This window comes from Equus przewalskii, chromosome 1 (genome assembly GCF_037783145.1).
Source record: "Equus przewalskii isolate Varuska chromosome 1, EquPr2, whole genome shotgun sequence".
NCBI classification, from domain to species: Eukaryota; Metazoa; Chordata; class Mammalia; order Perissodactyla; family Equidae; genus Equus; species Equus przewalskii.
The window spans coordinates 119,830,200-119,844,648 of NC_091831.1; the positions used below are offsets into that span (position 1 = coordinate 119,830,200).

General features: G+C 54.3%; 1 protein-coding gene across 9 annotated transcripts in view; it reads right to left on the minus strand.

The window, feature by feature from the left end:
• Positions 1-8,821: 8,821 nt before the first annotated feature.
• The window catches only part of PML (PML nuclear body scaffold), a 46,668-nt gene continuing 41,040 nt past the window's right edge, over positions 8,822-14,449 (minus strand). For 4 of the 9 annotated variants that reach the window (XR_011540474.1, XR_011540472.1, XR_011540477.1 and 1 more), the window contains exons 8-9: positions 12,460-12,610; positions 8,822-11,406 (exon numbers count right to left, since the gene is read on the minus strand). Coding sequence is in view for 4 of the 9 variants with exons in the window: in XM_008535328.2 (XP_008533550.2) it covers positions 10,619-11,406; positions 12,460-12,610 (939 nt within the window). In the remaining 5 variants the exon portion in view is untranslated. Of the gene's footprint in view, positions 11,568-12,459; positions 12,611-14,449 lie in introns of all 9 variants that reach the window. The other 5 variants (XR_011540475.1, XR_011540473.1, XM_008535333.2 and 2 more) reach the window with 3 other exon arrangements.

The following is a 14,449-nucleotide window of genomic DNA, read 5'->3' on the forward strand; positions in this document are numbered from 1 at the left end:
TATCAGTAACAGACTAGTGGAGAGAGAGAATGGGTTCTCTTTCTGGAAGCTGCAGCCTCTCCTTAGGTTTTACTGACACATATTGGCTTAGGAGGCTCCATCTCTGAGACGATCACTGGCAAAGGGGATGGAATTAATTGGCTTAGAGTAATCATGCAGCCCTGAAATGGATGCTGAGGAGTCAATCCCGAGATTCACTACAAGCGAAAAATGCCCTTTAAATAGAAGTGTTGGGGAACTGCATGATCAGAGTCATCTAATGTTGTGTTGAGATGAATTGAGAGTGACATAATTATAATGAAACTAAGTAGATACCCCCTCATCTGGAGATTAGACCAGTCTATACCCACAGTGTGTGAGCAGAGTCAGGGCTCAGTGTGTGAGCAGGCTCAGGGGCCTTTCTTGGGTAGGAACCAAGCGAGCTGCGGCCGCCGTGCAGGGTTCCGGGGCTGCTGGGCTTGCCACGGCTCCGCGGGCCCCAGAGCTGTTATACAAACTAGAGGATTCTCTGCTTTCATAGAATTCTTGAAAGGATAAAAACCTGTTTTTGGAAATGCCTGTGCTGGGATCCAAAGCTATTTTAAGAGCAGTGGAAGCTTCAGCCATTAGTTGGATATTTATGAACAGGAGATGTTTATGAACTCAAAGATGCTCCTACATGACTTCGCATCCTGAGCGTGTCACCCACTCCCATGGCAGAGAAGAGAGGCTCTTTGCTGTCGAGGTGGCAAACAGGAGCAGGAACTCTACCCTGAGCGCATGAAGACTGCGGAGGCAGCACGGAGCTGCCAGCTTCACAAACTCTCCGTGTGATCTTCACCAGCTCCTTGTCCTCTCTCCTAAGTTTCCAGCCCTGTGAAGGCAGGAGGATGGGCTAGATGTGCTCAGAGGACCTTCAGTTCTCTGAGACCCTGCTCCGTGGGTGCAGCAGCTCGAGGAGAAGCCAGTTTGCAGGTTGAGTTGGGGCCTGTAGGGGGCATCTGCTGGGGTTTCCCAGGAGGATGTCTTCAGAAAGTCTGGGGACCATTGCTTGCCCCCGTCCTCACGGCCCTGGACAGCTTCTCTGCTTTCCCTCCACCGCACTGCAACCTGCTTCATCTCTGGAGGGTATCAGCACACCTGGGCCCAGGAGCTAGTCTCGTCCCAAAACTATGGCACTGCTATGTGGCTGGGGGGCTCCTCCTGCTACAGAACACTTGCTGAAGGCCCTTCACATGATGGGATTCAGGGGGCAGAGGCGGGGATGCCATTAGAGATTAAGTGTGATCGTGGAATATTTCAGGAGCCGGGTGTGTTGGCTCAGGAAGAAAGGCAAGGCTGCCAGGGCTCCCTGGCTGGCAGGGGCAGGCAGGAGGCAGACACAACTGTTTCCGCTTCCAGTTCTGGCCACCCATCTCTGCTGTGGGCCTCTTGGTTCTCTGTTGTCTGGTGCCGTCAGAGGACGTGGAGAGAGGGCACAATAAACACGTAGTCAGAGACTCCCTCCCTCTTGTGTGGCTCCCAGCAGAGCCCATGAGGGCAGGGCCCGGGGTCTCCTCCTCCTCCTCCTCCATTCCCCAGACTCAGAGCTCCTGGAGGGTCACCCGGGGCCTTGGCATCTACTGTCCCCATCAAAGCCCAGCAGAGCACACAGTGGGGCACGCGCTGTGTGGAATAAGCTGAATTTCCTCTCACATATTTTCAGTCTCTCACTGTCAGTAGGCTCTTCACTTGTTTTTGGAAATGATTTCCCAGAGGCAGAGCTGTGACGAGATTTCACAAGCAAGTGGTGGATATAAGGAAATGCCTCAGCAGAAACCAGCGCAGAAGGGAAGCAGGAGAGGAGGGAAGAAGCCGAGCCAGGGTGGGATTTCAGCAGCCTCAGTCCAATCCCAGGGAGCTCCAGGCCTAGCCACACCTCAGTTTGTCCTAATTCAGGCAGGGAGCTCGGCTTCCACAGGCACACAGCAGTCGGCAGTTGGACATTGGCTAGGGGCTGCCCCAATGGGACCTGCCAGGCACTTCCTTGTCTCTGGGCCTGTGGGCAATCAGCCTCAGGCCTCAGAAGAAAGTGGCAGGTGTGAGCTGTCAGAAGTAAAGCACAAAGAAGCGGAGGGATAGCCACGCAGAAGCGGCTCTGCTACATGCTAATTGCGTGTCCCCATGTTGTTAGGTGCCGTGCTTGGCATGGGTGCAGCTGTGAACCGGGCAGACACTCTCTCTGCCCTAAGAGAGCTTACAGGCTCCTGCACCTCCCAGTATGTTCACGTCTCCTGTGTGCAAACCTTGGGGCTTCTAGAAGGCTGGGGTCACTAGGACGGGCTGCATCTGCTCCAGCAGGCCACCTGGGGCCACGGCTGGAAAGACTCTGTGAAGCCTGTACCCGCCTTAGAGGAAGGACGGACAGGGAGCTGTCCAGAGTCACGGAGCATCAGAGATTGGGGCCTGGAGGTCCTCTATCCCTACCCCTCACTGTACCGCACCGAAGACAGGCCAAGAGGGAAGTCACAGAGGCAGCGGGGCTGGGAAATGCCCCCAGCGTGCAGCTTCTCCGAGATGCCCTCCCAGGACAGTCTGGTCAAGAAGAGACCAAGAGGGGCTGGCCTGGTGGCGCAGCAGTTAAGTGCGCACGTTCCGCTTCGGTGGCCCAGGGTTCGGCGGTTCGGATCCCGGGTGTGGACATGGCACCGTTTGGCACACCATGCTGTGGTAGGTGCCCCACATATAACGTAGAGGAAGATGGGCATGGATGTTAGCTCAGGGCCAGTCTTCCTCAGCGAAAAGAGGAGGATTGGCAGTAGTTAGCTCAGGGCTAATCTTCCTCAAAAACAAAAATAAAATAAAAATAATAAAATTTAATTTAATTTAAAAAAAAGAAGAAGAGGCCGAGCTTGGTGGCCATCGCTGACCGGGCTGGTTAGGAGGCCCTGGAGGCTCTCAGGCAGATGTGCCTTCTTTGATGGCAGAGGGCTGCTGTTTCTGGAGTGGGACGGGTGCACCTACTTCAGGTGTCCTGTATTAGCCCCTGCACCCCTCCTCCAGTGCTCCTGGGCAGCAGAAGCAGAGCCCCACTCGTGTCTGGGAGGCACTGAGGCTGGGCCCTCCATTGGAGCAGCTCTAATAACAGCATGCTGATCCCTGCCAGGTCCCACGGAGAGAGCACCTCCAGCCAGACACCTGGCTGGGGCAGAGATTTGGAGGAAGGAGAGCCCTCCCTAGAGTGGGTCTTGGCACGAGGCAGAGGTGCCTCCAGTCTGCACCCAGGGAAGTCCAGTTCTAATGGCCCTGTCTCAGTGACAGCCAGGTATGATTCAGAGTGAGGGGGTCCAGAGCAGGAGGTCAGGCATTAGGGGGCTGTACCTGCTTTTCCACTGACTTCTGGTGAAGTCCCTTCTCCCTTCTTGGCCTCAGTTTCCCCTCCTGTGCCATGGGGCTAATCATCCCTCCCCACCCACCTGCTTCAGCTGGGATAGTAGCTTGAATCTGTCACATTCTCGCTCGTCAGGCCTGCCTCTAACCAAATCCAAAATGACAAAGGGTCCCTCCGCACAGCTCCCTCCCAGGAGGGACAGCCGCCATGCTCAGTTCTCTGCAAGGTCCCCTTTGAAGTGCCACAAATAGCTTTCCAGGCAAAGCCAGTGTGGAGGTGGACAGGCTGGGAAGGGTGAACGGATGCAGCGCCTGTGAATTCCTCAGCCTCGTCTCCCTGAGCCCTTATCTCCAGACCCAGCTGGAAACTTGATGTATTTATTTGCTTCCCCCAGGACCTCCTCTGTCCAACCCACGTCTCTGCCAGTGCTGCAAGAAAGTGACCTTCCTGTAGATGGCTGTTTCTGGGAGCCAGATGGGGGCTGAGGAGGGAGGGGACTGCTGTAAATCCTTCCAGCCCGCAGCCTGCAGGGTGACCCCATCGGGGTAGAGGAGACACTTGAGGAGGCTTGGAGACATGGGGACAGAGGTCCCAGGAGAAGCAGCTGGGGACAGAGTCACCCAAATCCTGACAGGACTGGAACCAGGAGAGTGAGGAGAGAGAGAGAGGGAGGGAAGGGGGGGGGCGGGGAGGGAAGAAACCTGCAGTGCTTTCTGGGAGTCAGCATGATGCCTTCTCCTCTAGGGTGCTGGATGTATAGCGTTATTTTTTATTGAGCATTGCCAATTCACAAAGTTTAGTGCTTTATGTATCTCATTGGATCCTCACAACTTTTGAAGTACGCATTATTACCCCAATTTGCATGTGAGACCACAGAGGCTAAGCAGTTGTCCAGGCCCAAACGGAGCTGGGATTTGAACCAGGTCCCTCCAAAGCCCATGTCCTAACCACCACAGGGCGCCCTTCCCGGCTCACAAGCAGACTCCACGAGGGCAACACTGTGGGCCCAGCCTTGCCCACCCTCTGCCTCCTCCCTGGTTGGTCAGACGGATTTACTGTAGAATCAGTCCACCCTGGTATCAGCCAGGGCTTTATGGCTGTGGAACTCCAGGAGAGAGTCAGCCCCCAGGTAAGTTCTACCCCCAGGCCCTCTGCATTCATTCCACACTACAAACACGGTTTTAGACAATCAGACAAGCGACACTGCATTTCACAATATCTCCTATCACACTTGTTTGGCTGGCTAGCTTTATGGAAAATTTCTGTGGTTAGCTAGCTAGCTTTTGTAATCTGCTTGGATATCAAGTTTGGGATATTTATAATATTTATAAACTGACTTTTGCATAGTCCAGGCAGCTGGTCTTTAAAGAATTCCTCTGGGTTGAGTTTAAGGAAGTTCTTTGAGCCAAGAATGAAGGAATTTTCCTCTCACTTGTCAGCAAATGCATTTTGTAAGGGTGGGTAGAGACTTCCAAACTTTCTGTTTTGTTTTGCTTTTTTTTGAGAGGGAGAGTCAGTTGAAATTCTAGACACTTCTTTCAATAGAGTCCCCACAGGCATCTGCTTTATTCAGGTCCAAAGGGTCTGGAGCTGACACCTGGATTCAGAGACAAAAATAAATGATGATGCTGCCCCCAAAACTCCCCCAGCCCCAGGCTCAGCCTGAGTCCAGGACCAAGGCCACTCCAGGGAAGCGTGTCCTCAGAGACCTCTGCCCACATTCCCTTCCATCTCCCTGCAGCCTATTCCCGCCTCACCCCACCCGAGAAGTGAGCCACATGGAAGGGTCAATAGCCCCCATGACAGTTCTTACTTGCATTGTAACTGGACACGGGGCCTTACAGTAATTTGTGCATTCTCTACAGGGGCACTATCGCCCCACAGAGGATGGGGGCAGCACTAACAACCTTAGATATTCCAGTGGTTTCTGACCCTCCAAAGGATCCCAGCACATAAACAGATAGACAGTACGTCTGTGTAGAGAAGTAAAATGATCTTTATTTGCGGATGTCATGATCTTGTATGCGGGAAAGCCTAAGCGCTCTTTCATGGGGAGGAGTCGTGACTAGGAAAAAAATTGTCTAAAAAGCTCCTTTGGGGGGAAATAATGGGGAAAAAAGTTGGAGAAGCACTGCCCCAAAAGAAAAACTTAGAATTAGGGTAGTTGGGACCAGAAGGTTGGGGTGTGAGCTTTCTGGGACCTGCATTTGCATCCTGTGGGGTCAGCAGACCAGGAGGGCACGGGAAGGAGAGCAGAAAACCCAATCCCTCAACCCACAGCGGCACAGAGGGCAGTGTGGACCACAGATGGTGCCAGTCTAGACGCAGTCACCCTGTGGGGCAAATCCCAACTCAGCCTCATGCAAGTTTGATGACCTTGAGTGAGGCACTCAACCCTCCTGCGCCACCCCTCCCCCGTGCTCCTCGTAAAATGACGGTGATGACGGAACCGTGCACGGTTGGCCAGACTAAATGAGGTGAATGTGCTGAATAGGAAAACAGTGTCCAGCAGGTAGTCAGGCTTCAGTGGGGTCGGCTGGGTGCCTTACTCACCTGATTGTCCTGGAGGCTCTCATGCCTCGATTGGGTCGTTGTGCCCCCGGGGTTCAGTGCTTCTAGAAGAGGATGCTGGGGAGGAAGGCGGACTGCACTTGGGGTGCCATATTAGGGGGTCCTCCTCAGAAGCTCCTGCCCAACTGTCTGCAGTCTCACGGACTTTTCTGTTGCTAAAGTGACAAATACCTGCAGCCTAAAGAATGACTCTAACTCAATTCCTAATTAAATTCCTAACTCCATTCCTAACCGTAATCACCAAATATGACCCAACATTTGATATAACCCCAAATCCTAGCCTGAGGCCTCATTACCCCGACTCCTAACCCCACCCCATCCTTACCCCAATTTTAACCTGGGCCCTAACTTTAGCTCTAATCTTCACCCATAATCCTCACTCTAATTCCACTGGTAACCCATGTCAATGCAAATAATCCATAACCAACCTATAAATCAAAATTGGGAAGAGTTTGTCATGAGCCAGAGTGAGGATTATAAACAGAGAAGGCCTTAGAAGGCATTCCAGAGAAGCATGAGTTTCAGTACAGTCATATCTTTTTAGAACAAAGAACATACATTAAACACACCCAGGATACATTTCCATCAAAATTTCAAGGAGGTATTCAGCTGCAAATCAGCAGGTCAACATGACCCTGATGTCAGGAAAGGGACTAATCTGGGTCTTACCAGTAGGGCGTAGGAGGGGAAGTGTGCATTCGCATCTTAAGAGAGTGCACTCTTTACTTCAATAGATAACCAGATGTACAATGTATGTTTGACAGGCCATAAAGCCAGGCTTTTAGTTCAAGCCAAATCAGTTTTGAACTCAAATAGTTACCCCATATACCTCAATATGTGAAAATCTCGTCACCCAGTATTTCCCCAAATGATGTCACTTCTACAGTCACAAGTTTTGCTATACCTGTGTTCCTTCTCAGCTTGTAGTTACTTAATGTTTGTCCTTAAATTAGATCTTTAAAGAATCTCACTTCGGTGTCATTCTGAGCAACTGTATTCCAGAAATCATGGTTTTGATGTGCTGTTTATATTTTTTCTAATTGATGTTAAAATGAATACAAAAAGGTTCAGATTTTTATAAATGTTTCTCCACACACCATCTACCTAAAGATACCTCCCATGCCACCGGAAGTATGCGTGGCCCTTTGTGGAAAAGACTGAAGCCAACGCCAGCCTAAACCCCACACTGCGGTTGCCCACCCACGTGGAGCCGCCGCCTCAACGCCGGGCGATGAGGCTGCCGCGCCCTCTGCTGGAGACTCTGGGAGCCGCTCCAGCTCTGCTCCCCTTCCCATCGGCGGGTCCCCAGTGTGCGACCCACTCTCTGACGTGACATTTGGTGTCACTTGCTGTGGAGTTCCCTTGATTGTGAGGAGTGAGGAAAGGCGAGAAAGAACCCCTTTACTCTAGGCTTAGGGGCTGGGGGCACGGGGAGGGGTGAGGTCAGAGGAGATAGGAGCAGGGTCGGGGTCGGCCTGCTGGGAGGTGTTGGGTGAAGGGCACCCCCTGAGATGTGGAGAATTGTGAGGGTTGAGAGTAGGGGCTCAGGGTGAGTCCAGGGCAGGAATAGGGATGGAAGCGGGGCAGGCCCGGGCTGGGTGAGGGGAGGCTGCAGGGAGGGAGAACAGTAGGTCAGGCGGCAGCTAACAGCTGGTGTTGTGCAGGGAGAAGGAAGAGGCAGGATGGGGTTGAAGAAGATTTTTAAGCGACCTTCCTGGGGGTGTGAGTGAGCCCTTGGGCTGCCACAGGAAGGCTGTTCCTGCTCCAGGTCCGTGGCTGAAATCTCCCATTGGGGTGTGTGTGGGACACTGAGCCATCTACCGCTCAGCCCCTCCAAGGGGGACTCCCTGTCCCCCTTCCTGGCTCCCTCAGGCCCTGGGACCCCACAGTTGTGTGCTCTGTGCCACATCTTGTTCTTTATCCCCCTGAAGACCAGCCTATGTACTTTTTTACTAAGATCCAACAAATATCCATTTTTTTTAATAACTTAAAAAGCTGTAACACTGCCACCTTTGTTGTCTGTGAAACAAGGTCTCCTATTTGTGTGGTTCTTCATATGTTAAAGGACTATTTTTACAAACGTGTTCTTGTTGGTTCACACGAGATCCCGTGAGGTAAAAATGACCTGAATTACCCCATTTTACAGAGTCAGAGCCTGAGCATCAGCGAATTTGACACGCCAGACCAGAGTTATACGCTACTGAGAATGGAAACTCAGTGTCTTGGCCTATGGCCCAGCAAGCTCATGGTTAGTTAACATGGATAAACCTAAGACAGAGTTCAGAGATGAAGCACAAGTGATGTATGTGGACTTGCTCTTAGAGACTAAAGCTCCAGGATTGGAATTTGGGCATCTGGGACAGGTGGGGGGGTTAAGGGTGGTGACACTGATCAAATCATATTACCTGTGCCAGGGGAAGCCTGCGGTACTGCTGTGAATTCCATCTGCCACAGCCAAGACAGAAACCATTAATGATACATTGCCAACATCCTCGGCCTCCCACACTTGCTTGTGAAGGGTTTTACCACCTGTGGCTCTGGGGACACAGACAGGGGTACAAGATTACCCAGCAGGGGCCAGGGCAAAGTTCCTGTAGACTCTGGTCTCTGGCTCCTGACTCCTCTACGGGGTAATTCTTGAAGCTGAAGCTTCTTTCCCTCCACATGGATCTCCCTTTTGGAGATGATCCCGGGCAGGCCCACCCTGGGTCTCCCCACGTGGAATGGGGGGTTCACATCCATGAGGCCCTCAGCACTGAGCAACAACGGGTTCTCAGCTCTGCTAAGTCCTGGAAGGTCCCCTCAAAGAGCAGCTCTCCCATGCCTGGGAAGTCCCGTCTTGACCAGGCGAGAGGCTGCTCAGTCTCTGGGGTGGGCAGAGCAGAGATTGTGACTGCAGCATCAGGCTGTGGAGACTCATATCTTTATTGAAGGCTGTGGAAGTGGAAAAAGGGCAGAACAGTCTCTTCTTACAAAACCTGTGATCAGCTACATCTGAAGACAGCAAGCACTGGGGGGCTGGGCTTGGAGCTGGAAATGAGCAGGCGCTGCTGAGTTCACCATGAGGCTCGGGGGGAGATGATATAGGGAGTGGCCCAAGTGCTGCCTTGCAGCTGCCAAGATGGTCATCACAGCTAGGCTGGGGCCCCAGTCCCCCTCCTCCCCTCCACCCATCAACCTGTTCCCACAGGAGCTTCAGAGCCAGCACCTGCTTTGAATCAGAATTCTAGTTCAAATGCATTGGCGTTCACTGTTAGAGCCAGCACTGTCACCATGGTAGTAAGTTCCTATGGGCACCCACTGGATGGGGGCTGAGGTGTGGACACACAGACTTCAGCCCTGTGAAAGCTGAGGCCATAAAGGCTGGAGGCCTGGGCTGTGTCCCAGAGGCAGGGAGCGGAGGAAGAGGGATGGCAGAGGAGGAGGCAGAGGGGACAGTCATTCTGCTAGTCAGACAGGATGGCCCTGACCTGCCTGTGTTCTGCTGCTGACCACAAGGTTGGGGCCTTAGCTTAGGGCTGGGAGCTTGGGCGCAAGAAAGAAAACTTTCTTGTCCACTGCCTCAGAGGCCTGCTGTCCATTCCTAAAACCCCGGAGTGGCAGACCTGGGTGGGAGCTTTCAGGCTGTTGGGGCCAACCAGCCCATTTTACAGGTGGAGATGCAGGACTCAGGAAGGGGCCTTTTCCTGAGTCACACTCAGAGCACACAGTCGGGGCCGAGACTTTCTCTGCAGCTCCACGCTGCCTCCCCTTGGAGAAGCAGTCTATCAGAGCAGTGGTTCTGAAACTTAGCGGGCATTAGAATCATCTGGCAAACCTGCTAAAGCAGCTTGCTGGGCCCCGCCCCAGGGACTCTGCTTCCGGAGGTCTGGGATGGAGGCTCCCAGGGGATGCCAGTGCTTCGGGTCCCTGGACTACACGGAGAGCGGCGCTGGGTTAGAGGACGTTCCTCTGGAGGGCTGGGGATGCAGTGCAGAGATGCAAAGGGCCATGCTGAGAGGAGTAGGCGGCCTCAACTAAGGGGAGGTGTTTGTGTGGCCAGGAGGGAGGAAGTAAGCTTGGAAGGGTCAGACTTTGGCAGTAGGAACAGGCATGGGGCAGCCTCCGTCTCTGCTGATATGAGGCCCTTTGGGGCTGAAAATGTTCCAAAGGGGAAGTGAACAGAGAGTGGCCTCCAGGCAGGCAGAGGCTGGGAGAATCCAAACTTACAAGGGGCAGTTTGTTTTGAAAGGCACTTTGAGTACCTGTGGGGCCACTGATGTTGTCGAAAGTGTCCATGGGAGCTGCCAGCAAGTCCCCTGGGGCAGTGGCCGAAGGTCAGGGAAGAGCTGCAAGGACACCCATGGAAGTGGCAAGTCAGGTGGCTGGGGCAAGACGGGGTCACTTAGAGAGCCCAGAGGCCATGACATCTTCCCCCAGGACCTCCTTGGTTTTGGCTCCTGGAGGGGAGGGGCCAGCAGGCTAGGTGAGCTGCTCCCAGGGCCCCCAATGCGATCTAGTGGAAGGTGGCTGCTTGGCCCTGGAACCTTCTCTGTGGGATTTTTAGAGAAGGGGAATTTGGTCCCAGAGAACTGATTCTTAACAAAATGACAACTGAGTACCGGAGAGCAGGACTTGCAAATGCTGTGATGGGTGGGGCCTGGCTCAGGGAACCCATCCCGCTGCCTCCAGAGCCTCCAAGCCAGTCCTCCCCTCCTCTCAGCTCTGCTGGGAGGGCCTTTCTGCCAAGCTGTGGCCGGTGAGCCAGGCAGAGGCGCCTTCTGCCCGAGTCAAGGCCGGCCCATCCAACAGGCCTTTGAAGTAGGTACTCAGAGCCTGCAGTTTGAAAGCAGGCTGGGCAGCGGGCAGCGAGGTGGTCTGTGGGCTCAGGTAGCCACTGTACTTCTTCAGGCCCCGCTGTGGGTCACGGCGGTGTGCAGTCAGCAGCTCCATGAAGCTCACGTTGTGGAGTGCCAGGAGGCGGGCCTCGGCCTGGAGCAGGACAGCCGCCTGCACCAGGGGCTGCAGGGACGCGAAGCACTGCAGGCTGCTGAAGGAGTAGATGTGCTGGGCCAGCTGGGGGCCTGGGGAGATATCAAGGAGGCGACACAGGTCGCGCATGGTCACCACGGTGGCCAGGGCGCTGCGTTCGCTCATGTTTCTCACCAGGTAGGTCTTGGCCAGACTCTTGAGTTTGAAGCTGCTGGCCCTGGGCACGCGCTCCCGGATGAGGGGCAGGGTGGCCAGGAAGCCCGAGATGGCCTCCTGGAACTCCCACAGCCTGTTCATGCCCTCCAGGGCCTGGAAGAAGTGGGGGAGGCTGGGCCCCCACAGCTTATAGCAGGCCAAGATGGGGTGGCGCATGGAGCTCAGGAAGCAGAGGAAGCGCTGCAGCCCCACCTCCAGCGAGACGGCCTTGGAGTAGACACTGAAGGAGGCTCCGGGCTGGATGAGCACGCGGAACTTGCTTTCCTGGTTCACAGCTGCCAGCTGCCTAATCTTCTGGGCTGAGCAGGAGAGAAGGGCAGGGTGAGGCCCCAGGGGCATGGGAGGCATTGGGCGGGAACAGGGGTCCTCTAGTGCTGCCGACCCACCATCCAGAGACCTCCTCTTTGCAGCCTGCCGGTGGGCACCAAACATCAACCTCCAAATGTGGCTCTGACCCTGGCTGTGATGGGGACAGGGGTCAGCAGGGGAGGTCAGGCTGCCCTGCAAACACCCCTTGCTCACCTGCTGGGAGTCCAGCTCCCTGCTACCTTGCTGCTTGCCCCAGAGTTCACCAAACCCTTTAGATCCAGGTCCCTCCTGTCTGTCTTCTGTCAGCCCGCAACCCCCCCTACACTCGAGACCCCTCATTGTTTCTACTTGGCCCTCTACTCCCTGCCCCCTGGCCTCCAAACCCATCAGTCACTTAGCTAAAGCTCCCAGCCTTCAGAGCCCTGGGATAGACAGCACACCTGGCCAGGCCACTCCATTCAGAGCATGGCCCAGAGCCTCACTGGGAGGTCTGCAAATGCCTCCCTTGTCCTACGGAAACACCTGCTGCTTCTGGCTGGCTGGCGAGCCCCATGTCGAGTCCACACTACAGGGCAGGGCATTGCAGGGCCAGACCAAGGACAGTGGGGAGTAGAGGGGCTAGCAGGAGAAGGGGTGCTCTCTCTGTTGGCCTCCCTGTGCAGCAGCCTATAGAATGGGCCCTGTCCTCAGAAATGTGCAGTCACAGCCTAAGGCCTTGCTTGGATTGCTGGTCTCACAGCAGTGACTTCCCGCCCTGTGTCTCTGTTTAGAAGTGTGTTCCCAGGCTTTCTAAGAGAAGCACCAGGCAGAGGTGAACTCCTGGAGGCACCCGCCTCACGCTTTCAGGCACTGGGCAAGGCAGAAGTCCTTATTCGTGGTACAGCTGGGCGTCCCAGGGGAGACGCAGTAATCTGCCCACTCTCTGCCTGCAGTCACTGGCCAGCGCTCAGGGCTCTTGGGCCTTGCAGATGGCTTTGCCTGCACTTAACTTGGGGACTCAGAGACTAAGCTAGAAAGGGGTAGGGGTGTACTGGAGAACCCACTTTCATTGTCAATCATGAGGTCAAAGAAAACCAGGGGCCTGTCTTCTGCTTGGGGGTCGGCGAGGCTCTCGTTCAGGACCCTGAGGGAGCTGGGGCCCTCCAGCTGGAGGTCACTGGACTCGCTGCTGCTGTCATCCAGTTCTCGGGAGGACTGCAACACAGAGAAACCAACAGGTCAGGGGTCCGGAGGGCGAGAGGGGGCACACTGGTAATGCACAGATGTGCCAGTAAGTTGGTGTGTGTGGTTGTGTGTGCAAGAATGTGAATGTGTGGGAACACGAGCAAGTTGGTATGGCTGGGGGCATCTGTATGCACATGAGGGTGATATATTATTGGGAAAGGGAAGGTGCATGTCCAAGTGAGTGCATGTGCATGGGAGAATGTGTGTGCATGAACAGATGTGAATGTGCACGTGCACGTGCAAGGGTTGTGTGTGTGAACCACTGCATGTGCATTAGTGAGTAGGAGTGAGGATGAGATCCTGCAGGCAAGTGTGAGTGTATGTGAAAGCACGAGTGTGGGAATAAATGCAGATGTGAACTGTGTGTGTGTGTGTGCATCTGGGTGTGCATGAGGGGTGTGATTATGGACCTGTGTTGACACACAGTGTGTGAATATGTGAGCAGGCGTGTGCATGGGTGAGTAGTGCTGGGTGTGGGGGCAGTGCTATGGTGGGCAGGGAGGGGTCTGCTCCTCACTTCATCTCTGAGCAGACTCAGAAATATCATGAACTTGGAACAGGAGGAAGGAGCCTAATCTCCATCCCCAGATGTTTCTCTGGAAGGGGACAGGAGCCAAAGCCAGCTGAGGTCCCAGTGTCCTACACAGAGGGGAGGGGTGGATTGCTTGGCTTCTAGAATGCCACATCTAGGTGGACATGCAGAGCCTGGCAGTGAGAGCAGTGGAGGGAGAAGGAGGCTTAGAGCCTGGAGGACCCCCTACCCTGCCCCGTGCTAGGGAAGCCTGAGGCCCAGAGGTCCTCGAGGCTGGGCACCTGAGGCTCCGTTCTTTCCAGCACCAAGCCCAAAAAGTTTGAAAGGCCTCAGGTAGGGGAAGGGCTCAAGTTCTGAGAGTCTCCCAGGAGGCTGGGGCTAAAGAGGGAGGAGGGGCCTCTCGTAATATATAGATTTAATTGCTCATCATCTGCACAGCTGCCAAATCCAGACGTTCTATCTTTGGTGACCTGCTTAGAACCTCCTGTGAATGCCACCTGAGGACATTATCCAGAGACCAGGAGGAAGGGACATGGCCAATGTCACAGGGCCAACTGGGGACACTGCTGGGAGAGTCCAGAGCAGGCCTCAGGTCTTTCCTCCTTATGGACTGGCTGATGGAGTTCGCCTCACCTGGGGCTGACTGAGCCCAGGAACTCTGGCCTCTGGCTAATGTCCCTGGCCCAGAAGATTATTAACGTGTTCTCCTAGGTCCTTCTACTCTCTAGATGAAACATCTGTTTTAACAAAACTTCAGCTAAGAGCTATGTCATTACTAACCACAGGTAAAATGTGCTGGATTTTCCTAGGAGTGGAAATTTGCATTTCACAGCCCTACCCCAGGCTCACCGACTTCCTTCCAGTTGCTGATAGAAACAGACATTCACTCTGAATCCATCTAGAGCTGGTTCTGCTTAGAGAAGCCCGTGAGTTCTGGGACTTTATACATAAGGGCCTATAAAAGACTTTGCCAAATGCCTTGCACTGTCCGTCTCCATGATTTGGCCACGCTTCAGAGGCTGATTTTGCATGTCTTGCTCTGAGTCTGTCTCACTGTCCTGGCTCCCTCTCCTTCCTGTAAGGGGCCTTCTACAGGTGTCTTTCTCGAGTTGCTAGCTGGTGGACAGGACGGGAGACACCGCCTTCCTCCCCTGTGGGAAAATCCGGTTGTTTTCTGTCTCCAGCGCCTGCTCTTGCACTTGGGCTGGTGGAAAGTGCTGGACTCCCCTTGCTATGTTCTCCTCTTGGCCTCAGCTGCCTCTTGCCAATGTCTGAAG